This window comes from Pelophylax lessonae (assembly GCF_965119305.1).
Source record: "Pelophylax lessonae genome assembly, chromosome: 4".
NCBI lineage: Eukaryota > Metazoa > Chordata > Amphibia > Anura > Ranidae > Pelophylax > Pelophylax lessonae.
In genome coordinates, this window is record NC_138771.1 from 603,203,009 (window position 1) to 603,229,470 (window position 26,462).

At 41.9% G+C, this 26,462-nt stretch overlaps 1 protein-coding gene across 3 annotated transcripts in view; it reads left to right on the top strand.

Annotated features, from left to right (window-relative positions):
* NFIX (nuclear factor I X) overlaps positions 1-26,462 on the top strand; it is a 293,070-nt gene that overhangs the window by 247,728 nt on the left and 18,880 nt on the right. For 2 of the 3 annotated variants that reach the window (XM_082255243.1, XM_082255244.1), the window contains one exon: positions 12,374-12,465. The exons of the other annotated variant lie outside the window; for it this stretch is intronic. In XM_082255243.1, coding sequence (XP_082111369.1) covers positions 12,374-12,445 — 72 coding nt within the window. In that variant the 3' untranslated portion in view covers positions 12,446-12,465. The remainder of the gene's footprint in view (positions 1-12,373; positions 12,466-26,462) is intronic. 3 annotated transcript variants of the gene reach the window in all.

Consider the following 26,462-nt stretch of genomic DNA (forward strand, 5'->3'; position numbering starts at 1 on the left):
AAATGAATGCAACTATGACATATAATGACTGGTAAGCTGAAATATTTAAATTGTTTTGATATTGGGTTTAGATATGCTCTAAAGTGTATGTCAAGGCAAAATAAAATAAACATATGCAGTAAATCTCTGCAATACATGCACATTTCCCTTTAAAGAAGCTTAAAGTACAGAGAAACTACCTGTTGATCTGTCAGAAATGCATTCAGCTCCTAAGTCCTGTTGTGGGTGACAACACCCTAAATTTTTGTGGACTGAATGGTGTCAGCCCTGCTCGTTGTCTTTTGCTAAACTGCTCAGTTACTCCCACTCCCAGATCCCTACAACATAAAGACTAATTATTCTGTAGTATATGATAAGAACTAGGAGGGTAAATAGACTCTGGGAAGTGTGCACAGGACACTTGGCAGCTCTGGATTTCTGGCAGGATCAACAGGTTTTTCGTTTTTTGCATGTGTAGCGCTCACCCCCTAAAGGGCCGCAGAGTAATCCCATGTTCTTTTCCCTAGTTAGTGCACAGACAGCCAGGTATGCCATGACAGTCACTCTTATGGTTTAATATTCAGTCTAGGGGAATCTTTTGATGCCTTATTGAAAGTTGTATTTGGTTAGGGTGCAGGGAGGTGTGGGATTCTCCAGTAACACAGTGCAATAATCAGATGACACTCTTCACTTTGTCTAGCTTCTTGGTATATTCCCTTTAGCAGCCACTAAGGGCATGAGCTGCGCTAAGACCCCAAAAGGAGATGTCCCAATCCATACAAGCACTGTCTCTGACGCACAAAGGGGATAGTAGCAGCAAACAGCCAATAGGATTCTACCCTCAGGTCTGTGCTCACAAAGTCTCTGGATACTTGGATGCCTGCTTCCAATGCCAGACAGACATTTCTACAGTGAACTGCCAGACCAGATCCTTGGTGAAATCCCCCGATCAGTTCCCGATATTGTCAGAAAATAACCCCCCCTCAGCTCTGGCTGAGTTGGGACCTCGACGAGCTCCTGTGAACTTCAGCTTTACTGCCCAGAAGGACAGCAGCCCTCCAGGCTGGGAACTCTTCCTCCTGGACAAGAGCGCTCTGTTCCAAGCCCCATACTATTTATGCACCCCTCAGCCACCTACTGGGCACCCTTCCAACTGGGATTGGCCAGGCTACATGAATATTAACACAAAAACACAAGGGATGGCCCACGGAACTTTTAAAGAGGCTGGGATATCTTCCTCCTGGACAAGAGCGCTCTGTTCCAGGCCCCATACTATTTATGCACCCCTCAGCCACCTACTGGGCACCCTTCCAACTGGGATTGGCCAGACTACATGAAAATTAACACAAAAACACAAGGGATGGCCCATGGGACTTTTAAAGAGACAGATACCAAATAATAAAATTATACAAATTTATTGCACATCATGATTTAAAAACAATGATAACAACATGGTGAATTCATCAGTGGAAAAAAAAAAAAAGCATCAATAAATAATTAAATCCAAATTCAAACTATATACAGCTTCATATGTAGATAATGATTTGTAATGTATAGATCCTGTAGTACACAATATCATATAGAAGCGACAGTCTGTGCTGCATACATCGCAACGCGTTTCTCCTAATGTTAAATTTGCTTCATCAGGAGAGGCACAGATGTATGTATGTATGAATACATGTATGTATAAATAATGCAGCAATACGGATCGTTGCGGATGACCCAACAAGGGTCTATAATATTCCAACGGTCATTCCATCAAAATAAGTTGTTGATAATGATAATGGAAGAAATCCCCCCCAAAAAAATGTATAAAGGTGCATAGATCCCCCCCCCCCCCCAGTAGACCTTCCTGTCTGATCATTTCATTTTGACCTTCTTAGATTGCAACATCTTCCCAGGACTCCCAGGGAATGCTGGAGATTTGCCTGTGATCTCACTTTCCTCCCCTCCCCAACTCCTGGGGGGAAGATCTATGCACCTGTATATATTTTTTTTGGGGGGGGGAAATTTCTTCCATTACCATTATCAACAACTTCTTTTGATGAACTGACCATTGAAATATTATAGACCCTTGCTGGGTCATTCGCAACGATCCGTATTGCTGCATTATTTATACACATCTGTGCTTTTCCTGATGAAGCAAATTTAACATTTCGCGAAACGCGTTGAGATGTGTTCAACTTTGGGACTGAGGCACCTACACATTCCACATATATCAGCGTTTCTTTCTTATACATAAATATTAAGGCTGAAGATCTGCCTCTTCCAGTCCACTACATTCTATAATCCACCAAAAGGCAGGGGGAAGCAGTTGAGCCAGCAGCCAGTGAAAGCTCGAACAGCCGAATATAATCACACACTGCTCCACTGACTGTAGTGGAGCCAAAAGAACAAAATTTTCCTAACCAGCCTAGCAACCTTTCTAGGGGGTGCTACACACATATAAAACAGATATAATGAAATGCTTCCAGTGGTATAATAAACAGACCTAAAATGGAGCAAATAAGAAAATAATCTTAATAAAGGGTTTATGTAGACTTTAAATATATTGTAAACACCGAAGATGGCTATATGTGTTTAAAAGAAGGTTATTTTAGGTTGAATATATGTTTATTTCACAAATGAAGCATATCACAAGGCAAAAAGCAGTAAAAGAAGGTTATTTTAAAGCAGACATCCATGGTGTTTAGGTGCGGGCACAGGGTACAGATGCCTCATCCAGGCCCACTACTGGCAGCCAGAGAGGCTGACAGCTGCTTAAAGTGGACATGGCTGGTAGTGCATCTAGAGGTACAAACATTTAGCCTAGGTTCACATCTGTGCAGCCCTGCAGGCTGTGTTTGGCACAGGCACGGAAGCCGTTAGCATTAATGGCACCAAAGGGCACCCATGCAAAGCTGGTGACCTCCTGTGTTCACATTGCAGCTGCTCAGCACGGGACCCAGAAGCTGGTGGAGATCACTGAAGTAATGGGGCACAGTCATGGCACATGCATACTTGGACCAACCTGGACCCATGTAACATGGAGAAAATACTTGCAACATGTTTTGGATAGATTGGGGAAGGGTTAGAACCTGTATCAGGGTTTTGTTGTCGGATGTGAGGGACCAGCTGTCTCCAATCCTTGGAATTTAGTACAGGCATAGGAAAGGTTGCACCCCAAGTTGAAGCCATGGTTGAAAGTTTTATGAATGGTCCAGTGCAAGACTACCCAGTGACCACCTAAAATCCCAAATCGAGGTAGTTCAGGGACTCCTGCAGCACCATTAAGGGGAATTTTGTTGCAACACAGAACCAGTCCAGGACCTTGAGGTGACCACTGTTCAGGACTTATCCCATCTGGAATGGTATATTACCAACCTAGGTTCACTTTACCATTGGTGGAAGTTGACCATGATAGAGTCCTCTGCCTGTGAACTATATGGGACCAATTGATGTCCACAGGGAGCCCTATAACACCCAAATCCAATAGAAGGAAGGTGTCAAGACTCAGAATCAGTTCAGGACCCAGAAATCCAGATCTGGGATTTTTAATCCTAAGAATTTTAAAATTTAGCCTTTTACAAAATTAATTTGTGAAAATTTTAACTACATGAAGCTGACCACACACATTACATCCTTATGAATTGTTTTTGGGTTGCATGTTGGCTATAATATTGCTTTATTCTGAAATTTGGATGATCCCCCTCAGTCTTGTTGTCTTTAAAATATCAAGAATAATTGATTTTAGTAAACATGGATGCTACATGATAAATGCCTACAGAAGAGCTGACAATCCATCTAATGATAGGAATAATTTCCCACCCAGAAGCCTGGCCATGGATGATTTTCTGAGCTTAGTGTTGTATATGTAGAGGCAGGCCCACCGTCCTAACTTCTTCAGCCAATCATAAATTAATGGACCCATATATTTATATTTTGTATAGCACCATATGGCCATTGAGTGTCTCTGATGTGTGCTGGGAGTCTCCTGCTTGTAGTACCAACTAAATCCCATCATTATATGTTATCCAGCAACATGATGGGGGTATTTATGAAAAAGGAAAATCACAAACCTATTCATCCTGTGAAACTACATGTGCATTCGTTCTAGGAGAATGAAGGCAAAATCAAATGATATTAGGTCATTTTCTCTCCAAGTTGAATGTTATTCTTTCTTAAGAATTGTGTAAATCAGAAAAATACCACACTATGGCCACTAGATGGAGCTGAGAATCACAGTAAATAAGTATTTATTGCCTATAAGATAAGCTCCATCTAGTGGTCAGAATGCCGTATTTTTCAGAGTCACTCTATCTATCCCAGGGATTCCAAAAATAAAGCCCTCCAGCTGTTGCGGGACTACACATCCCATGAGGCATTGTAAAACTCTGACATTCACAGACATGACTAGGCATGATGGGAATTGTAGTTCCTGAACAACTGGAGGGCTGTAGTTTGGGAATCCCTAAGCTATCCTATATGAACGAATGACATTGAACCTGGAGAGAAAATATCCAAGTAACATTTGATTTTGCCCCATTCGCACAGAACGAATGAATGTATAGCTCTGCAAAAAAATTTTATTAAAAGGGGGCTATTACATAGCATATAATAGCTATAAAGGGAAACTATATCATTTTTGCAATATTTAAAATATATATGTGATTGTGATCAGTTAAATATAAGTAATCTAATCATAAGTCAGTAATGCTTAGATTTCAGCTTTTCAAATATACATGCATATGGGGGTAGCCATACACTCATACACTATTTTACCAAAAGTATTGGGACGCCTGTCTTTACACGCACATGAACTTTAATGGCATCCCAGTCTTAGTCCGTAAGGTTCAATATTGAGTTGGCCCACCCTTTGCAGCTATAACAGCTTCAACTCTTCTGGGAAGGCTGTCCACAAGGTTTAGGAGTGTCTATGGGAATGTTTGACCATTCTTCCAGAAGCGCATTTGTGAGGTCAGGCACTGATGTTGGACAAGAAGGCCTGGCTCACAGTCTCTGCTGTAATTCATCCCAAAGGTGTTCTATTGGGTTAAGGACAGGCCAGTCAAGTTCCTGCACCCCAAACTCGCTCATCCATGTCTTTATGGATCTTGCTTTGTGCACTGGTGCGCAGCCATGTTGGAACAAGAAGGAGCCATCCCCAAACTGTTCCCACAAAGTTGGGAGCATAAAATTGTTCAAAATGTCTTGGAATACTGATGCTTTAATAGTTTCCTTCACTTGAACTAAGGGGCCAAACCCAACCCATGAAAAACAACCCCACACCATAATCCCACCTCAACCAAAGGATTTGGACCAGTGCACAAAGCAAGTTCTATAAAAACATGGATGAGTGAGTTTGGGGTGGAGGACCTTGACTGGCCTGCACAGAGTCCTGACCTCAACCCGACTGAACACCTTTGGGATGAATTAGAGCGAGTGGAGGTCAGGACTCTGTGCAGGCCAGTCAAGTTCCTCCACCCCAAACTCACTTATCCAAGTCTTTATGGACCTTGCATTGTGCATGAAATTGTCCAAAATGTCTTGGTATGCTGACGCCTTAAGAGTTCTCTTCACTGGAACTAAGGGGCCAAACCTAACCCCTGAAAAACAACCCCACACCACAATCCCCCCTCCACCAAAGGATTTAGACCAGTGCACAAAGCAAGGTCCATAAAGACATGGATGAGCGAGTTTGGGTTGGAGGAACTTGACTGGCCTGCAATTCTACCGATAGAACACCTTAGGAATAAATTATAGCGGAGACTGCGAGCCAGGCCTTCTCATTCATCATCAGTGCCTGACCTCACAAATGTGCTTCTGGAAGAATGGTCAAACATTCCCATAGACACTCCTAATCCTTGTGGACAGCCTTCCCAGAAGAGTTGAAGCTGTTATAGCTGCAAAGGGTGGGCCAACTCAATATTGAACCCTACAGACTAAGACTGGGATGCCATTAAAGTTCATATGTGTGTAAAGGCAGGTGTCCCAATACTTTTGGTAATATAGTGTATATATGCCAGTTTTGCTTACTGCTTAGTTCCTGCAAAGTGATTGTGCTTCACTGCTCCTCAGTCACAGGGCAAGTCTTGGCTCGGGGCTGATTTAACTTAAAACAATGGGCTAGCTGAGCTGGGTTTTCTTAGTGGCCATTAAGCAGGAATGCTAATCACATTCCCCGATGTGCAAAACGCTAATCACATTCCCCGATGTTCAGATCACCACTGGAGGGATCATTGAAAATCAGAAACCTAAAGCACAATGAATGCAATGTGGATAATTATGTTTAGATGTGATGTCACATCCAAACTTACTTTCCGAGGGATAAAAATCAAAATGTGAATTTACAGAAATTAGACTATAGTTTCTTCTAATATAGCTCTCCTGTAGAAAGATGCTATCGGCCCCAGGTAAAGGGGGAAAATACAAAAAAAAAGTGTTGTTCTAGTTTTGGATAGAGTGGGAAAGGATTAGGACTGGATTTGGGTATGTTTTGCTATTGGGGCTCCATTGGAGAGATTTACCCTCACTTCCTGTTCTGTTGACAACCATTTCTCAGGTGGGAAGTGATGGAAAGACTGCAACAAGGTCACAGACAAGGAGTCCAGCCCTAACAGACTTTTCTACAAAAAGCATTTTTATTTCTGTTTGTGGTTGGATTGTTCCCCTTTACATTTATATAATCTATAATGGGGCCCTAGAATGTGGTAAAACCTAACTAGTGCTCTAATTGTTCCCCACTCTATTTTAAAAAAAACATTTTTTGTTTGACATACACTTTAGGGGGTCTATTTATAAAACATTTGTTCGACCAATGTCACACACATATGTGCATGCTCATCAAATTTGGGCAGTGACTTCTCTAATAGATAAATTCCTATAATTGTCAGCTCCATCTAGTGGCCAAAATGCTGTAAAGTTTTCTGAAACGCCTAAATAAAAAATATACATTTTGGCCACTAGATGGAGCTGAAAGTAAAGTAACATACAAAATATTTTATAAATAGACCCCTGTGTGTAGCAAGCAGCAAAGGGAGGTGTACTATCAATATGTAACTTCTTTCAGGTTCCAGAAGCCAACAGACGGGGAGTTAGTTTTATCAGGTAGCAATCACCCTCAGTTCCCAGTAGCCAGCTGCAGGGGGAGCTGTTCTATTAGAGAACTATTGCTTTCAGCTTCCAGTAGTAACAGCAGGAGGAGCTGTTGCATTAGGAGCAATCACATTCAGTTTCCCATATTAAGCAGCAGGTGTCGCTGTTGCATTAGGAGCAATCACATTCAGTTTACCATATTCAGCAGAAGGTGGAGCTGTTGCATTAGGAGCAATCACATTCAGTTTCCCATATTCAGCAGCAGGTGGAGCTGTTGTTTTAGGAGCAATCACATTCAGTTTCCCATATTCAGCAGCAGGTGGAGCTGTTGTATTAGGAGCAATCACATCCAGTTTCCTATATTCAGCAGCAGGTGGAGCTGTTGCATTAGGAGCAATCACATTCAGTTTCCCATATTCAGCAGCAGGTGGAGCTGTTGTTTTAGGAGCAATCACATTCAGTTTCCCATATTCAGCAGCAGGTGGAGCTGTTGTTTTAGGAGCAATCACATTCAGTTTCCCATATTCAGCTGTAGGTGGAGCTGCTGCATTAGGAGCAATCACATTCAGTTTCCCATATTCAGCAGCAGGTGGAGCTGTTGTTTTAAGAGCAATCACATTCAGTTTCCCATATTCAGCAGCAGGTGGAGCTGTTGCATTAGGAGCAATCACATTCAGTTTCCCCTATTCAGCTGTAGGTGGAGCTGTTGCATTAGGAGCAATCACAATTCAGTTTCCCATATTCAGCAGCAGGTGGAGCTGTTGCATTAGGAGCAATCACATTCAGTTTCCCATATTCAGCAGCAGGTGGAGCTGTTGCATTAGGAGCAATCACATTCAGTTTCCCATATTCAGCAGCAGGTGGAGCTGTTGTATTGGGAGCAATCACATTCAGTTTCCCATATTCAGCAGTAGGTGGAGCTGTTGCAATAGGAGCAATCACATTCAGTTTCCCATATTCAGCTGTAGGTGGAGCTGTTGCATTAGGAGCAATCACATTCAGTTTCCCATATTCAGCAGCAGGTGGAGCTGTTGCATTAGGAGCAATCACATTCAGTTTCCCATATTCAGCAACAGGTGGAGCTGTTGCATTAGGAGCAATCACATTCAGTTTCCCATATTCAGCAGCAGGTGGAGCTGTTGTTTTAGGAGCAATCACATTCAGTTTCCCATATTCAGCTGTAGACGGAGCTGTTGCATTAGGAGCAATCACATTCAGTTTCCCATATTCAGCAGCAGGTGGAGCTGTTGCATTAGGAGCAATCACATTCAGTTTCCCATATTCAGCAGCAGGTGGAGCTGTTGCATTAAGAGCAATCACATTCAGTTTCCCATATTCAGCAGCAGGTGGAGCTGTTGCATTAGGAGCAATCACATTCAGTTTCCCATGTTCAGCAGCAGGTGGAGCTGTTGCATTAGGAGCAATCACATTCAGTTTCCTATATTAAGCAGCAGGTAGCGCTATTGTATTAGGAGCAATCGCATTCAGTTTCCCATATTCTGCAGCAGGTGGAGCTGTTGCATTCGGAGCGATCACATTCCGTTTCCAATATTCAGCAGCAGGTAGAGCTGTTGTTTTAGGACCAATCACATTCAGTTTCCAATATTCAGCAGCAGGTAGCGCTATTGTATTAGGAGCAATCACATTCAGTTTCCCATTTTCAGCAGCAGGTGGAGCTGTTGTTTTAAGACCAATCACATTCAGTTTCCCGTATCCAGCAGCAGTTAGAGCTGTTGTATAAGGAATAACCATCTTTAGTTTCCAATCACCACCAGCAGGGGGAGCTCCTGCAAAGCTTATATTAATTTAAAGTATAACTAAAGGCAAAACCTTTTTGTAAAGTTTTGGATAGAATGGCGAGGGGTTAGAACTTGTGCCAGGTTTTTATTGCTTTCTACTTATCTGTTAGGAAGATTCACTCCTAACCTAACCTAACTGTCATTATTACCAATTTCTCCAGGAAAGAAAAATTTCAGTTGCCACCAGAACAGGGATAGAGGTGAATTCTTGCAATGGGGCCATTTTTTCATGTCACAGCTTAAAAGGAGATAACCCTCATGTAAGAGAGATAGGATATCTGACTTCCTGTTGAGTCTACAGGACAGGAAGTGAAGGAAAATCATCACATATTGTAAAAAGCAGTTTTAACCCTTCCCTACGCTATCCAAAATGAAAAATAAAAGTCTTACCTTTAGATATACTTTAATATAAAATATACATTGAAGTCTCATGGACATGGGTGCCTGGGGCCATACACTGTAAAATTCAGGTATACTTCCCTGCCTGGGAGCCACGGGCGCTGCATACAGCTGCCCATACAAATCAGTATTACGTATTTACGTGAACATGCGCATGTGTACCAACATATGACTGTGGATGCAGACAGTCTACATCCAGGGTCGTACATGTGCATGCATGCAAGCGTTTATGCAAGTACTAGCATATACCTCCGTACAGCCATTGATTTCTATGGGCAGATGTACGCAGCACCTGTGGCTCTCAGGCAGGGAAATATGCCCGCATTTTACATTGGCACCCATGTGCAGAAGGCCTTACTCATTAGAAGCAGATAGATGCTGAATACAATGTGCTGCTGAGGAAGGGGGGTCCCAGCACATTGAACTATTTATTAACACAAAAAGCAACCATGTAATGTTAGTGTACACTTGAATTTTTTTACATTTTACAGGAGACAGTGCACAGGGCGTTCACTATTTTGCATATTTGTATTGAAATCTAATTGGAAAGACAACAGGGCACACAGAGAATAACTTTGTGCAAAAAAAAAGCTTCATTGTGCATTAACCCACAACAACCAATCAGAAATGAGTTAGCAGCTTGGGCTGGCCATACACTCGAAGGGGTTAAATAATAATGAAAAACAAAATAAATAAAAATTGCAGAGCTGTTTGCCCTGCGGGCAAAATGGAATGTTACTCGAAGGCTATTTTCCCTCCAGATCTCATGTGATTCATTCATAAAGCGGTGTTCCAGCTATCGAAAAAAATAAAAATAAATCAGCAGCTACAAATACTGTACAAATACTGTAGCTGCTGACTTTTAATATATAGTCACTTACCTGTCCAGGGAGCCCGTGATGTCGGCACCCCAGCCGATTTTTGGATGCTGTCGCTACCATTCGCTCTAAGGGAAACCGGCAATGAAGGCTTTTGGCTTCACATGCGCAAAGCTCACTGTACATTCTCATTGGCTCGGCAGCAGGGGGAAGGAGAAAGGAGACAGAACTTCCGAGGGACAGTGCCACGGCGCTGTCTCTCGGAGGTGGGGAAGGGTATCTGTCCAAAACAGGTAACCGATCCCCCCTCCCGCCGGAAAGGTGCCAAATGTGGCACCGGAGGGGGGGAGGAAGCAGATGAGCGGAACGTCCACTTTTGGGTGGAACTCTGTTTAAGAATAGAGTGAATCAGGGAATTACAGCTTTTTAGCCACTAGATGGAGCTGATGATCATAGGTGACTAAAGATGTATCATCAGCTCCATCTAGTGGACAATCATAGGAAGTAAGTATTTATTATTCTATTGGGAAATCTAATGGCCATAATACAGTACAGTGTTCTGATTCATGCTACAAATGAAGAACATTCAGATAAAATAGCTTGGTAATATTTCATTTTGTCAGCATTCACACAGAATGAAAGTATAACTGAAGGCAAACCTTTTTTTTTTTTTTTTTAGTTTTGGATAGAGTGGAGGGGGATTAGAACACCTGTCAGTTTTTTATGCTGTCTGTGCCCCCCCCCCCCCCGTTAGGAAGATTCACCCTATCAGTGTGCTCTGTTTACCATTATCAGTGAAAGTGAGACTAAAAGAAAATCCAAAATTATGGGTTGTCCCCAGCAGTGCCATCTTAAGAGCATTAAAGGGGCCCGGGCAATGCAGTGCACTGGGGCCCTGCCTACACAATGACCCACGATAATAAAAATGCAAATTATCGATAAGGCAATATTTCTTGGTACAGCAGTGCCAGGCTAATGACAGCTTCCAAGTTCGGTGGTTGGGTCCGGTGAACACACACACAGAGGGGAGTCAGACTCAACTGTCCTGTGTGTGCCTGTTCCCATGGAGGCGAACAGGCATTCCTGCAGTTGTGGGCTCCCTCTCCATGGCCCAAGTGGCCTGACATCAGCGCAGGGCCGACAGACGCTTGCCACCTGCTAAGTTCAGTGGCAGGATGTACACGGGAATAGGGACTAATGCTTTGCTGGGGCTGGGTGGCTGCCCCTTCGGTAAGATGGCCCTGGTCCCCAGAACAGTAATAGAGGGGAAATCTGACCTGGAGAGCCCCAAAGGACTCCCTTAGTTTGCAGGGATTTCCTCTCGCTTCCTGTTTGGCTATGGGACAATGAGACACAGATGGCAAAATAAAAAGCTGACAGGGATATAACCCTCTCTTACTCTATCCAAAATGACTATATTTCTACTTTATGTACAGGCAGGTTTGCAGGATGAACAGCTCTGCGATTTTTTATTTTTTTTTAAATACACCCCTAATGAGGGGAACTGATTGATTTTCCCATCCGTTGTAAACAGCGCGGATGGATGACTCTCCCGCTGCTGGCTTTTGTATACTGACAGCGGTCACCCATGGCTGTCAGAATACCTGAACAGCGACTGCAGCTGGTTGACTACATAGCGAAGGACGTCAGGTGGGAAGGCGCCAACAGGACCAGACCACCTATGGCTCAACTTTTGGGCGAATCACACCTCATATGGCCAGGTTTAGAGCAACTAGACCTCCAAGCTGATTTCGCTATTTCTGATTGGCTCCTGTAGGTAGAACATCACTACTTGTTACCTAATATTATGGAATAAGCGGAGATGAGCAGATCCTTTTAGGTTGTATGATGTAATAGATTTAGGATACCGCCTGTGTATCCGGTGTAGTCAGACACACATGTAGTGGGGGATGCGCTGGTAGTTGTATACACACGTCTCGGGTGTAGATCTGTGTGTGTTTGTGTAGGGGGAGTTGTGATGTATTTGGTTTTGTGTCTGATTGCTTATCTCTTTCTCTCTCTTTTTCCCCATGTGTTATTGTGTGCGCATGTGTTACAATTGACCCGTCATTTCTGTGTTACATACCATGTGTAACTGCATTACCATTTGTCCTGAACATGACATTTTTTTTTTTACTTTTTATTTTTTTATTGTCTCGTGGCTGTGCTGCATGATTTTGTTGCTACCATTGTTGTTTTATCTTGTCACTGTGTTGTTTTATTGTGCTGCTCCATTGTTTTTTTTTGCCTCATCCCATGGTGTTGCCGTGTCACATCGTGTCGCTGTGTTGTGTTGTTGTGTAGCATTCTCAGCGCCTCCCCCCGCCGGGTCCAACAGGTTTGTCACAATTGGATCACGAGACAGCAACTTTCTGAACCTCCCCCAGCAGTCTCAAGTAAGTCAGTGATATTCCCTAACCTATAATTAACTATTTACTAAACGCGACTTAGCCTAATACCTAATACACTGCCCCTAATTCCTAATACACCATTAATATACCATACCCCTTACTTGCAATGCCTAGTTATACTAACCACAGCTGTGCCTAATCTGAAATCTAACACCCCATAGCATGGTATACTTCAGAGTAACCCTTAGAGGTGCATTTATAAAAAAAAAAAAAAAATCTGCAGAGCTATTCGTCCCTCAAAACTGCCTGTACATTTATTTTGTTCAAATGGAGGAAAAGTTGAACGTTACTAGGCTATTTTCTCTCCTTGTTGGGTGTTCTTCATTCATAAGGATAGAGTAAATTAGGCATTTTCACAATATGGCCACTAGATGGAGCTGAAGATTATAGTTAATAAATACTCATTTAGATCATCAGCTTCATCTAGTGGCCATAATGTGGAAATTTACCAATTCTTTCTTTTCTTATACATGAAGAACACCTGACATGGAGAGAAAATTGATTCTATTTTTCCAGTGTTCTGCCAAAAACTCCAACTTGCAGAGATCTCCATTCACGTTATTTCCGGTGTTCTGCCAAAAACTCCAACTTGCAGAGATCTCCATTCACGTTATTTCCGGTGTTCTGCCAAAAACTCCAACTTGCAGAGATCTCCATTCACGTTATTTCCGGTGTTCTGCCAAAAACTCCAACTTGCAGAGATCTCCATTCACGTTATTTCCGGTGAGTGTACACCAAGAATAATTAGAGATTTTGACCACTTGGGGCTTTCACACAACACCGGTAGCCTATACACTCCGCTAGATGCTATAATTAGTGCAGATTGTATGTCCGCCCGCTAGTTGTCGCTCCATGTTTCCGGTTATTAACGTTCGGACTAACAATCTGCACTAATTAAAGCATCTACCGGAGTGTATAGGCTGCCGGTGTTGTGTGAAAACCCCAAGTGTTCGAAATCTCCAATTATTCCTGGTGTACACTCACCGGAAAAAACATGGTTGGCGATCTCGGCAAGTTGGAGTTTTTGGCAGAACACCGGAAAAATAGAATCTATTTTCTCTCCATGTCAGGTGTTCTTCATGTCTAAGAAAAACAACAAGAATAGGTAAATTGCCACAATATGGCCACTAGATGGCGTTGACGATCTTAATGAGTATTTATTTACTATTATCTTCAACTCCATCTAGTGGCCATATTGTGAATTGCAGAACACCGGCATTTGCATAGAACAAATGTACATGCAGTTTCGCAGAATAAAGAGCTCTGCAATTTTTTTTTTTTTTATAAATATACCCCTTAAAGTGGACGTTGCATTAGACGTGATGCTGCAGAGGAGAAGAGTAGCAAACAAAGGCCTTTTGTTCTTTTTTTTTCTTTAATCATCTTATCATCACGATCCTTCCATCCTGTATGCATGTTACCATGGCAGTTCTAGAAGTTATGGTATGGAGGGGTTATGTTGGAATGGCACCGGTGTTCTTAAAGGCTGCCGGGAAGAGAGAGGGAGCCCATATAAAAAGTGGAGAGACGGAATCTGTGTATGTGTACACCAGTTTAAAAAATGTTCCGCTTGCAAAGTTTTTAAAAATGTGCTTCACTATCACATTCAGTTTTAAAGTCATCAATCTTTTGTGTGGCAAGGCACATTTTTGAACAGGTATAAACGTTGGTTTGGGATCTAAGCCCCTATTCACTCGTGAGCTTAGCCCACCGATTTAGAGAATTTCGTTGCCAATTGTATTTGCAACTTTTATTACAGGAACAGAATTGCAAATGTTTTGCTCCAGAGACTTAAATTGGAAAGACTAAAAGCTGCACGTAAACACGCATTTTTAAAGCGTTTTTCAGGTGCTGCCATTAAGGCTCCATTCACACTTAGGCTAAACATCATTTAGTCGTTTTTTTAGGGCTTGTTTTTTTTGGGGGGGTTTGAACAGATATTTTTTGTTCACGTATTAGGCTTAAGTGATTTTAAGCCAATAGAAAAGCTAGTTACTGGGAAAGAAAACCTGCATTAGCGCCTGCATTTGCGCATTTTTCAGATGCTCCTATTAAAGTCTATTGGGGCTAAAATGAGCGATTCTGCTCCAAAAGAAGCTTGTGTACTTTTTCGTGTGATGAGCTTCAAGTGACGCTATGATCAGGCATGAATGGGCACCACTGAGAAGAAAGGAAACCCAAAAGTCAAGCTTTGAATCATTCTAGGGAAGCTTCAAATCACACTTTAAATTGCCCAGGTGTGAACGGGACCCAAAGTCAAAAAACGCAAGTTTCTTCCACTAAAAAAAAAAAAATGAATGTACTTCTTTGAGCTTCACACGACAGATAAGTGTGAACAGGGCTCTTTGAGAATAATGGGATTCTTCATCATGAGAAATGTTGCGCTTTGGGAATCCAAAACCAGATTACAGAAAATGATAACCCATAAAACACATCACATAAGCTAAAAACGCAATTATTTTTCACACCGAAGTGGTTCGGAGGAACTCAATGCATTCCCATTGTAAGGGTGTGTAAGCAGCTTTCTGTGTTGCTGCCCTTCAGCACTGCACTGCGTTTTTTTAAGACACCATGCAATGCTGCAACTTTCGTGTTTAATGACAGATAACATAAAGCAGCTACAGTATTGGGCATTTCAGGGTCAGAAGAAATGCATAAAATCTTTCCTATTTTCTGACTTAGGGCTCATTCACATGGGCAGCCAGAGGATGGTAAAAAGCAGGCAATGGAGCTGTGGTTTTACTTAAACCATAGCGCGACGCCGCTCTAGGCTGTAGCTTGCCATGGCCATGCTACTTTAATGCCACACTTCGCAGGCACAGCAAAAATTGTCAGGTGGTACTGTGCATGGGGGGGCCGCACTGCAACCTTCTTCCAACCGCATGCAATGCATGTAGTTGCAGTGCTGTGGGTGAGCATCGTGAGGGTTGAAGAAGGGGCTGAGGAGGAGGATACACCTTCTCACCACCTGGCAAACGCCTCTGAAAAGCAATCTTATTTCTTAGGAGTGGTAAAACATGCTACATATATGAATGAGCCCGTAGATGGAGAGAGTAGACAGAAATGAATGACTACTCTGCCGGTTCTTTTTTCCCAGGTTACTCCTTGTAGCTCCCTCTCTTTTCCACATAGCTCAGTTGAACATGATGGTTACAGAATAATAATTGGAGAAACTGAAAAAATAACTCACATGTATTTTTTGTTCCTTCCCCTAATCTATATCTTGTAGTTTCTTTATTCTTCTCATCAGCTCATCTAAGGACAGTTTATATAAGCTTCTCTTGAAAGTGGAACTCCAGCCAAAACTTTCCATTTACTTCCAGTTGTGTCGTTGGGACAGGAAGTGAGCAGACTCTGTCCAACAGGGACACAGACCACATGACAAGACCTTTAAAAGAGAAGTTGGGAAGGGTTAGAACATCTGTTGCTGCTGGGGGCACAAGGAGGAATGGGCCTAAAGCAGGAGGTTCTGTTAAGAAGACTTGGTTCTGCGTTTGGTACTTTCCTCTTTGCACACCCAGTCTCTACTCAAGCCAAGAGCTTACCTTCACCCACCACTCCTGGGACAGCTGCCTAAACTAAGATTTCCTTGTGTCCTGTTTTGTCAGCGATAGAGGACGAGGAGCAAATCAAGAAGGACACAGTAAAAAAAATCTGGCAGATGTTCTAATTCTTCCATGCTAAAAATCTAACAAATGGTAGTAGGGTAGCTATTGACATACCAGAAAGATCCCCCTATAGACAAGAATGATCATGAGAGCAGACACCCAGGTGTAGATAGTCGCAGTCCTGCTGGGCCGGAACACACGTTTTTGCCTTGGTGTGTTGCAGTAACATGCGCGTTCTACAACACATGTTAAAGCACATACAGTATACGGCACCCAATGCACTAAGGCAAAGCAGCTCCACACGTGCATTTCAGCACACCAATACACATGGTAATGGGCACAGCCCATTTGATTCGACTGCATTAATGCAATACACGTTAACATGTGAAAAAAGTGAGTTAACACAATGTGCCTGGAAATCAAGGTCTGAATGGACCCTGAAAGTCTGCAAGAAGGATTAAAAGAAAGATAGGAGAAAAACACTGGATATGGAACCTCTTGGTAGAAAAGGGGTTCTTGATTCAGCCCAATAGGTTTAGATTCTGCAGCTTTGCATAACAGGGGTCCCCCAGGGACAAAGGTCACCCAACTTGAGAAGTCTAAATGTAGTTGAACCAGAAGGGGCACCAAGCAAATGAGTTCAAAAGCATTTTAGTAATCCCATTGTAGACAAAAGATAAAAAAAGAAGGCAGGAAAAATGAATTTCAGGGGCCAAACAATCTTGCTTCATCAGAGATTTAGCAGTTATCAATGTGTCTACTGGACTCAGAGTAAAGACCCCTGGATAAATCAATCCAAGCCAGGAGAATGAGCCAATAGTAATAAGAGCAGCATGACCCTTAAAGTTTGGTCAGTCTGGAGGTATCTGCAATGGTTGTGTATATTGATATACCATCATTTCCAGTTGGAAAATTTGACGATCATCTATGTATGGGTGGCCTTACTGTTCCACAACCTAAATTTCTCACTTCTTGGAATGGCCATGGAAATAATGTTCACTGTGAAGCTTAAATATAAAAGGGCTGACAAAAAAAGCCCAACTCCTGCTAAAAGGTTAGTTTTAGCTTTGAATAGAGTATGGGACGGTTAGGGCCACTGTCAGGGTTACCTATCTGAGTCCCAACTGGGGGATTTCTCAGTGAGTGATCTCTTCAATAGAGGTACAAACAAACAAAGTCTTAGTTTATTGCTATCTGTGACTTCCAGTGACATCCGATCTCCAATTACTTGGGCAGGCGTCACAATGACAGAAATTGAGGGAAAATGTACTCAGTGGAGCCAGGCAGTGATAAAAGCTTCTACTTATATAGAAATAAAAAGAGGAACAAGGGTTGTGGGACTTTGAGTGAGGTCAGTCATTGGTAGATATCAAATTGATATGGGATATCTATTATTCCATATCCCATATCAATTTGATATCTACCAATGACTGACCTCAATGAAGTCCCACAACCCTTGTTCCTCTTTTTATTTCTATATGCATACTAGGGATGGAGGTTGAGTCACTACTTATACTCCAGATCATGTTAGTTTCTCAATTTTTTAATTTATATAGAAAGCAGTAAGGGCAGGGTGTCACAGCAATGTTCATAGAGTCCAAAATAACATTTTACTAGATAACCACAAAAAGAAGCCAATGCGTTTCAGGGTTCAGACACTTCACTACATGACCAGGGTAGATCGGAGGTCCTAACTTCTGCCCTTCTTCCCCAAACTCCACCTCCCACCAACCTTAAATTACATGCTTTACTCGAAGTCGAGTTAAATAGCCATAAGGCCTTTTATTATAACCAACATACCAATAAATAACAAATTTAACATTACAGATCAAATTCGGTACAAGTCTTTAAAGATACGATTTAATCAATAACTTTGTCTCTGTGGAAACTATTTAGCTAAGATATGCCAACCGCCACAGGACACCACCTCAGGGATACTCCCAGCTGACCTCAGACACCTTACAGGTCTAACACTACCTGGTCACTTTTATTGACCCACACCCAACTAGGGGACACCATACCAACGGATGGGGCCCCACCTTTTCCCAAATAAAGAGATTTATACGCATTAAACCACCAAAAACATCTACAGTAAACTACATCCAACCCCATGCCTACCTAAAAAACATAAGGGAGGAATGTTCACCCATTGGGAATGGGACTTTTCAACTGATTCTGTCAAACCCCTCCTGCAAGCCATCCTCTTACACTCCTCCCCATCACCTTGTCTCCTCAGCCAATCCATTAAGCAATATTACCTTCTTCCCACTTTAAAACATTTAACTCTGCTCTGCATGGTTTCCCTTCCACCCTACCATGTAAGCCCTGTGCTTAATTCATTTCTTTCATAGTTCCAGACCTTCCTTCAGAGCTACAACACAAGAGAGAAAATAGGTTCATATGAAATATAAAACTCATGTTATAAACAATCTATTGTAAAATAATATGTTTTATCTTTTCACTTTTGTAAAACAGATTATTTTAAAATAGATTTTCCACAACATTTTTATATTTCATATACTGCAGACGCTTTGAACCCCCCCAAAGCGTGTTGGCTTTCTAATAATTATCTAATATAGGACTCTTTGACCATTGGTATGAAGTAGGGATCGACCGATTATCGGCGAAGCCGATAATTCGAGGGCCGATCTGCACTTTCCTGATATATTGGAATCGGCTTTTGAGGGTACCGTTATTGCCGATTTTTCGGGAAAGTGCTGTACCGAAGTGATGCCTGCAGCTAGAGACATCACCCCGGTACCAGCGTCCATAGCCGACGGTCGGCTGTCTTGTAATGATAACCGATGCAGCTGCAAAGCCGATAGGCTGTAATTACACGGTGCGGGAGGGGATGCCCCCCCTCCAGCTGCCTTCCGCGGCTTGTCCGGGTCTCCCATCCCACCGGGAGGCCCAGGCATCCTACCTGCACAGCCGCCGAAGTCCCGTTCAAAGCCACATTCGGCTATGATTGGGTCTCCATGTAAAAATGATGTCATGACATCACTTCCGGGTACTCGGCGCCAAATTAAAAAAAAATGACAGCATTCAAAACATCCAAACTTGACGTTTTGAATGCTTTTAAGTGCAGAGGAGGGGTTTGGGGTCTTGTAGACCCCTAGATCCCTCCTCAAGAGTACCTGTGTAAAAAATAAAAAAAAACAAAAAATATGTCCGAAAATATCGGCAGATACCGATATGCGATGACCAAAATATAGGTATCGGCAATAAAAAAACAATATCGGTCGATCACTAGTATGAAGCCCTTACTTCTTTCTATATTATTGTTCTTCCTTCAAGACTCCCCTCCCCTTAGGGGTGTAAATGTAGCATATGTATTTGTGAGCAGCCTTACCAAAGGCTCAATACTGGATATTAATAATAGAAGATCTAGCACCTTCTGTGTATTTACCCAGAAATAAAAACTAGACAGATAGAGACTCTTCCCTGCTCTTTCCAAAACAGAACAAAATTTAATTTGGCTGAAGTTGGGCTTAAACTTCACATTGTAAATCAAAATGCAACGTCTAGTCTTTATTACTGATGGCTTTGTATATACAACAAACTGACGAATTGACTTTCTTCTATAATGCTGACCATACAAGAGCCATGACAATGAAACATTCCAATATTTGCTCATTCTCACAATGGCCTTTATACAACACTGTCCTTTATACAAACAGCAGTGGGGTTGAACCAATGAATTTCAGATTTTGTCTTTTTTGCATTGTTGCTCCAAAAATATAGGGCTGAATGGCCTTTGTTCTGCATGCTGCAGAGCAGCTTTTAGCAACCTTTTCACGTTGAGGAACCCTTGAAATAAGGGGTTTGTTTTACGGAGCATTGCGGGGTGGTGCTTGTCAATGCCCTGTGAACAAAAAAATCACAGCACACAATTAAATGCACAAGGGCACAGTGTGCCCCAATGCTTAAAAAGGAAAGACTGCAATCCCTTAACCCCCCAGGGCACAAGGCTCCTGACACAGGCAGGGCACTATAGGCTACTTGGCTGAAACTAGGTGGACAGCAATTCTTAAGGATTAGCGGAAGCCCAAGTACTAGGGGAGGGCTCTCCCGAAGGGAGGCCCCCATTTGGAGTGAAGAAAAAGCCACAATTCTTCCTCTCAACATTATGACAGGCCAGGATAAACCTGTATCCTCTCTCTCTCTGGAGGGAAAAAAAGACAAACTACACGTGCAGTGTAAGGGCTTGTGCATAAATAGTGAAAAATTACTAAAAATTGCTAGGTGTAATAAACATGGCAGCCTTCTAGTCAGTAAAAAAAAAATGGTTCCAATCTCACCAAAAGGCCTGCTCAAGACACATAGTGCAAGAAAAGCAGTAGTGACATGACCGAGTGCCAGAAACCTAGCAGGGTCCTAAACCCAGAGTGTTTTTCTGACCACTTGGGGCGCTACCCCCAGGGGGCACATCACTTGGAGTTATATGTGCTCCAGTCAATAATTACAATACAGCAGGGATCCTCAAACTAGGGCCCTCCAGCTGTTGTGGAACTACACATCCCATGAGGCATTGTAAAACTCTGACATTCACAGACATGACTAGGCATGATGGGAATTGTAGTTCCTGAACAACTGGAGGGCCATAGTTTGAAGACCACTGCATTACAGTATCTACAGCTTATGGTAAGTTAGCCTTATAAAGAACCTGCTTTACATTGGTGGCTAATTTTATTTATTGGCTAATTTGCATTATTAAAGTAGAAGTCCAGTTAAATGCTGTCTAAGCCTAAACCTGCTCCCACCCCCATTCTAAGCCCTATACCAGTGATGGCGAACCTTGGCACCACAGATGTTTTGGAACTACATAAAGATAATGCATTCTGCAGGGTAGGTGGGCATCATGGGAAATGTAGTTACAAAACATCTGGGGTGCCAAGGTTCGCCATCACTGCCCTATACTATGGACCCTGTAAAGAAAAGATTTGTATACTTACCTATTCTGAGGGTGCTCTGGTCTGGTCACATGATTGGCTCCCAGCGGCAGCTTCAGTGTAGAGGAGGGACAGGTGACAACGGATGCCCCATAATAAGCCTACGGGTGACAGCCCCACCGAGGCATTGGAGCCATTGTCGGCGATCTCTCCTCTCCACTGAAGCCAGCCGCTCAGAGGATCATGTGACCAGACCAGAGCTCTCTCTGTATAGGTAAGTGTAGACATTTTTCCTTTACAGGGTAGTTAGAATAGGCTTAAAATGGGGGTGGGAGCAGGTTTAAACTTAGATAGTATTTGACTGGATTTCCACTTTAAAGATACAAGCTGTTGGGATGCTTTAGATCGCTTCTTCAGGCTTTATACATTTTATGTATAATGCAAAAGTTTAAAGCCTGAAGAAGGGATCTAAGTTATTCTGAAAGATTGCATCTTTATTACTTAGGTTGGCCAACAAAGGATATCACTTAAACTTTGACCTTTAGAGCCAGTTCACACAGGCGCGACCCGACTTGTGGGGGCGACCTGTGAAGTTGCGGTGCGCAGCTTGCACCGCAACCTCGGAGCGTCCGGCACGGACTTCATATCATTGAATTCAATGCAGGTCGCTCCCGGTCGCCCCAAAGAAGCTCAGGACCCTTTTTCTAAGTCGAAGCGACTTGTGTCGCTCCTATTAGAACAGGTCCTGTGCTACTCTATGGATGGCGACCCGCGGCGACTTGTCAGGCGACCAGGTCGCCTGACAAGTCGCCCCAGTGTGAAAGGGGTCTTATTGTGTCCAGTATTTAAAAATAAATGAATAAATAAATAAAAAAAAGAACTTGCCAATAAATAAACGGCCAAGAGAATTTTCTTTTTTAGAGCTACCGGTTACCATAAAGACACACAGCCTGCTTGGTACAGTCTACTTGCTGTGTTGGAGTATTGTCATGAGATGGACCACGTATGCCAGAAAGCCTAGAACAGCCAGGGTTTCATGAATTTGCAGGGTTCGCCTTGAGGTTGCTCGGGGTTTCTTGTGCTGTGGCTGCATTACCTCCCATCTGATGGTGCCTGCATATTTCCAGGTCCAACACCAATTGGTGAAGCCAGCAACATGATGCCAATGACCTTTTAACTGTCTGAAAGGGTAGCATTCTGGTTACCACTGGAAGGAGGGACATTCTTCCCACTGATCATCAATGCAGGAACATTTTCCGATTGAGCACATTTTTTTATTAAGTAGGGGTTCCCTAAGACATAAAAATGACTTTAATTACTTACCGCCAAATCACGTACCTGGTAGTGGTTGTACCGCAGGCATCATCTTGGTACCATTTTTTAGAGGCACCGGTCGGCAATCTTGTAAGAGCACCAAAGAAGCTAACTAGCCACTAAGTTGCCATTACAAGTAGTAGAAGGGGACGTCCCCCGCCACCTTCTGCTGCTCTTCCATCCCACCGGGAGGCCCGAGCTACTTGCTGGCACTTCATCTAGCTAGTTGGAAACCTATACAAAGCCTGAATCAGCTTTGATCGGGTCTCTGCTATGATAACCTGGAAGCGATGACATGAAATCCCTTCTGGGATGTCAACAACTCCATTTTTTGAAAATCGAAAGATTTCAAGAATGCCGATCTTGGCGTTTTGAGTGCTTTCAAGTATAAAGGAGAGATTTGGGATGTTATTGACCCCAGATCCCTTCATAAAGAGTACGTGTCACATGACTATTGCTGTCACAAGGATGTTTACATTCCTTGTGACAGCAATGAAAGTAATAAAAAAAAAAGCTACAGTGTAAAAAAAAAATAATAATAATCCCCCCGTGCTACTGCGCAAAGGCGAACACGTGCATCTGTCCTGCACACACGCAAACAGCGATCGTCCCACACATGTGAGGTATCGGTGCGAACATCGGATCATGGACAGTTTTTCCAACACTAGACTTCCTCTGTACATCTAAAGTAGTAATTTCTAAAGGCTTCTAAAGAATCCATAAAGAGCTATTAAAATGTACGTTGTTTGTCGCCATTGCGTGGGCATATCTCTTTATTCGATGTGACATCATCTTTTTTTTATATTTACCAAAAATTTGGGTTATGTAGTGTGTTTTTTGCATTGAAATGTTTGCATTTGCATTAGAATTTTTAAAAAGTATATTTGTTCTCCAAAATTGTGTTTGCAAAGCCGCTGCACAAATACAGTGTGACATAAAAAAGTTCAAAACCCACCAATTTATTCTCTAGGGCCTCTGCTTTAAAAAAAAAGATATAATATTTGGGGGTTCTAAGTAATTTTCTAGCAAAAAAATAATTGTCACATGTAAACAAAATATGAAAGAAAATGCCTGGTCTACAAGTGGTAAAAGGTTGAGAAAAACTGGCCTAGATAAAGGCCGGCATATTCTAGGGCAAATAATAGATTTTTTCTTTTTTTTTTTTTAGCATGGACAGCGCACTAGAAAATGTCATAACTGGCACCAAACTGGTCAAATATTAACATATTAACATATTGCAAATGTGGCAGATGCCTTTTAATCTCTAAGGCAAAATCCTGCTCTACATTATGATGTAGTAATGTCAGCTGTCTCCTCTGTAAATCAGCAACCTTTCATCTGTAATGCACATTGCATTGTGTGGTTACATAGTTACATAGTTAGTCAGGTTGAAAAAAAAGACACAAGTCCGTCTGGTTCAACCAAAAAAAAAAAAAAAAACAGTATTGAAAACCCAACCATACAATCCCATATACACAATCCTATACCCGCAGTTGATCCAGAGGAAGGCGAAAAAACCCCAGCAAAGCATAATCCAATTTGCTACAGCAGGGGAAAAAAATTCCTTCCTGATCCCCCGAGAGGCAATCGGATATTCCCTGGATCAACTTTACCTAAAAAAATTTTAGCACCCATATATATTATGTACACCTAGGAAAGAATCCAGGTCTTTTTTAAAGAAATCTAGCTAGCCAGAGCCAGTGGTACATGTATTAGTCACCATGCACCTTTCATAAGGTATTACATTGTACCCAATAATCCATTTTATACCAGTTTTTATGTGCATTTCTCAAACTAGCTGGCTAACAAAGACACTTTTGTTTTTAGATATTTATACTGTATAAAAAAAAAAAAAAAAGTTCCTAGATACATATTGCTACATTGTCATTCCCTACAAATAATCTATATAGCACTGCCCTAGGATGTACTGATGTACTCCTAATGTTTTAAAACCCTAAAAGCTCTATTTATTTAAAAGAGAGAGAGAGAGAGGTAGAATTATTTTTTTTATATAATGGCATTTGCACATTTTTTTTTTGCTACATTTGTTTTGTGTATTTATTATGTGAAGTGTGGTGAAAGCACTATTGATGTTTAGCAGCAAATTTAGAACAATTTGTTGGTCATATTTACAGGAATATGCGCTGATCAGGAATGCGCTGATTGTTCTTTTATATATTTATTTAATTTACAAACTTCATTTTTTTAAATTGAAAAATAACATTTAAAAATATATATATTTTCTTATATGTTTTAATTAGTGGAATACTGAATTTTAGATACTAAAGAGTAACTGCACTTTTGTTGAGAAGAAAAAAAAAAAACATTCCCCTCTGGGTGATCTATGTACATTGCAAAAAGTTTAACCAACTTTGTTGCCGATTCCTACCTTTTTTTTTTTCAGAAGAAACAGCCGTTTATTTCTCTGTGATCATATGAAAGCTGAATCTAATGAGAGTGATTTTATAATTATCAATCAGAGGAAAATAGCTGGGTCTGCATCCCTTTAGATGTGATTTCCTTTTGGGAGCATCCCACCAAAAATGAAATATTTGTTGCAGGGGATGCCCAAAATCTGACATGTATCTTAGTGCAGACTTGTTGTAAAATCAATGAGCCAATCACACAAGCAGGAGATGACAAATATGGGGAGTTGGGGGGTTTGTACACCATCTGTGCACAGAATGCCTCCAATTTGCCATATTCCATTGAATTTTATAGAAACTGCAGATTGAAAAGGAAAGGTCATTTTTAATGACATGCATTTACATTATGACTTGTGTAGCAATTGTATTTGCTATATTCATTTTTTTATTTGCAATTTTTTTTTTTTTTCACGAAAGTGGAGTTACTACTTCAGCCCCAGAAGGTTTTCCTCCTTTCACAACCAGGTCATTCTTTGCAATTCGGCAATGCACTACTTTAACTAACAATTGCGCGGCCCTGCGACGATGTACCCAAATAAAATGTATGTCCCCTCACAGCAACTCCTCTCAGACTTGTACATTTAGGCCAAGAGGACTGGGGGGTACTTGAGTGTACTTTATGAAATTACACTTACCCTTTACATTTAGGTAAAATTAATGTAAAACCTAACAATAAACTTCACTGATTTGCTGCCTTTTGGTCTGTTAACCACTTGACCTCCAGAAGGTTTACCCCCCCCCCCTTTCTGACCAGGCCATATTTTGTGATACAGCACTGCGGTAATTAAACTGGCAATTGCCCAGTCATGCAACACTGTACCCAAATAAAATGTATGTCATGTATCTACAAATAGAGCTTTCTTTTGGTGGTATTTGATCACCCTTGGCGGTTTTTATTTTTTGCGCTATGAACAAAAATAGAGCGACAATTCTGAAGAAAAACAAACAATATTTTTTACTTTCTGCTATAAGACATATCCAAAAAAAGTGAAAAAAAAAAAAGGAATTTCTTCATCATTTTAGGCCAATATGTATTCTGCTACATACAGTATCTCGCAAAAGTGAGTACACCCCTCACATTTTTGTAAATATTTTATATATCTTTTCATGTGACAACACTGAAGAAATTACACTTTGCTATAATGTAAAGTAGTGAGTGTACAGCTTGTATAACAGTGTACATTTGCTGTCTCCTCAAAAAAACTCAACACACAGCAATTAATGTCTAAACTGCTGGCAACAAAAGTGAGTACACCCCTAAGTGAAAATGTCCAAATTGGGCCCAAAGTGTCAATATTTTGTGTGGCCGCCATTATTTTCCAGCACTGCCTTAACCCTCTTGGGCACGGAGTTCACCAGAGCTTCACAGGTTGCCACTGGAGTCCTCTTCCACTCCTCCATGACGACATCACAGAGCTGGTGGATGTTAGAGACCTTCTGCTCCTCCACCTTCTGTTTGAGGATGTCCCACAGATGCTCAATAGGGTTTAGGTCTGGAGACATGCTTGACCAGTCCATCACCTTTACCCTCAGCATCTTTAGCAAGGCAGTGGTTGTCTTGGAGATGTGTTTGGGGTCATTATTATGTTGGAATACTGCCCTGCGGCCCAGTCTCCGAAGGGAGGGGATCATGCTCTGCTTCAGTATGTCACAGTATATGTTGGCATTCATGGTTCCCTCAATGAACTGTAGCTCCCCAGTGCCAGCAGCACTCATGCAGCCCCAGACCATGACACTCCCAC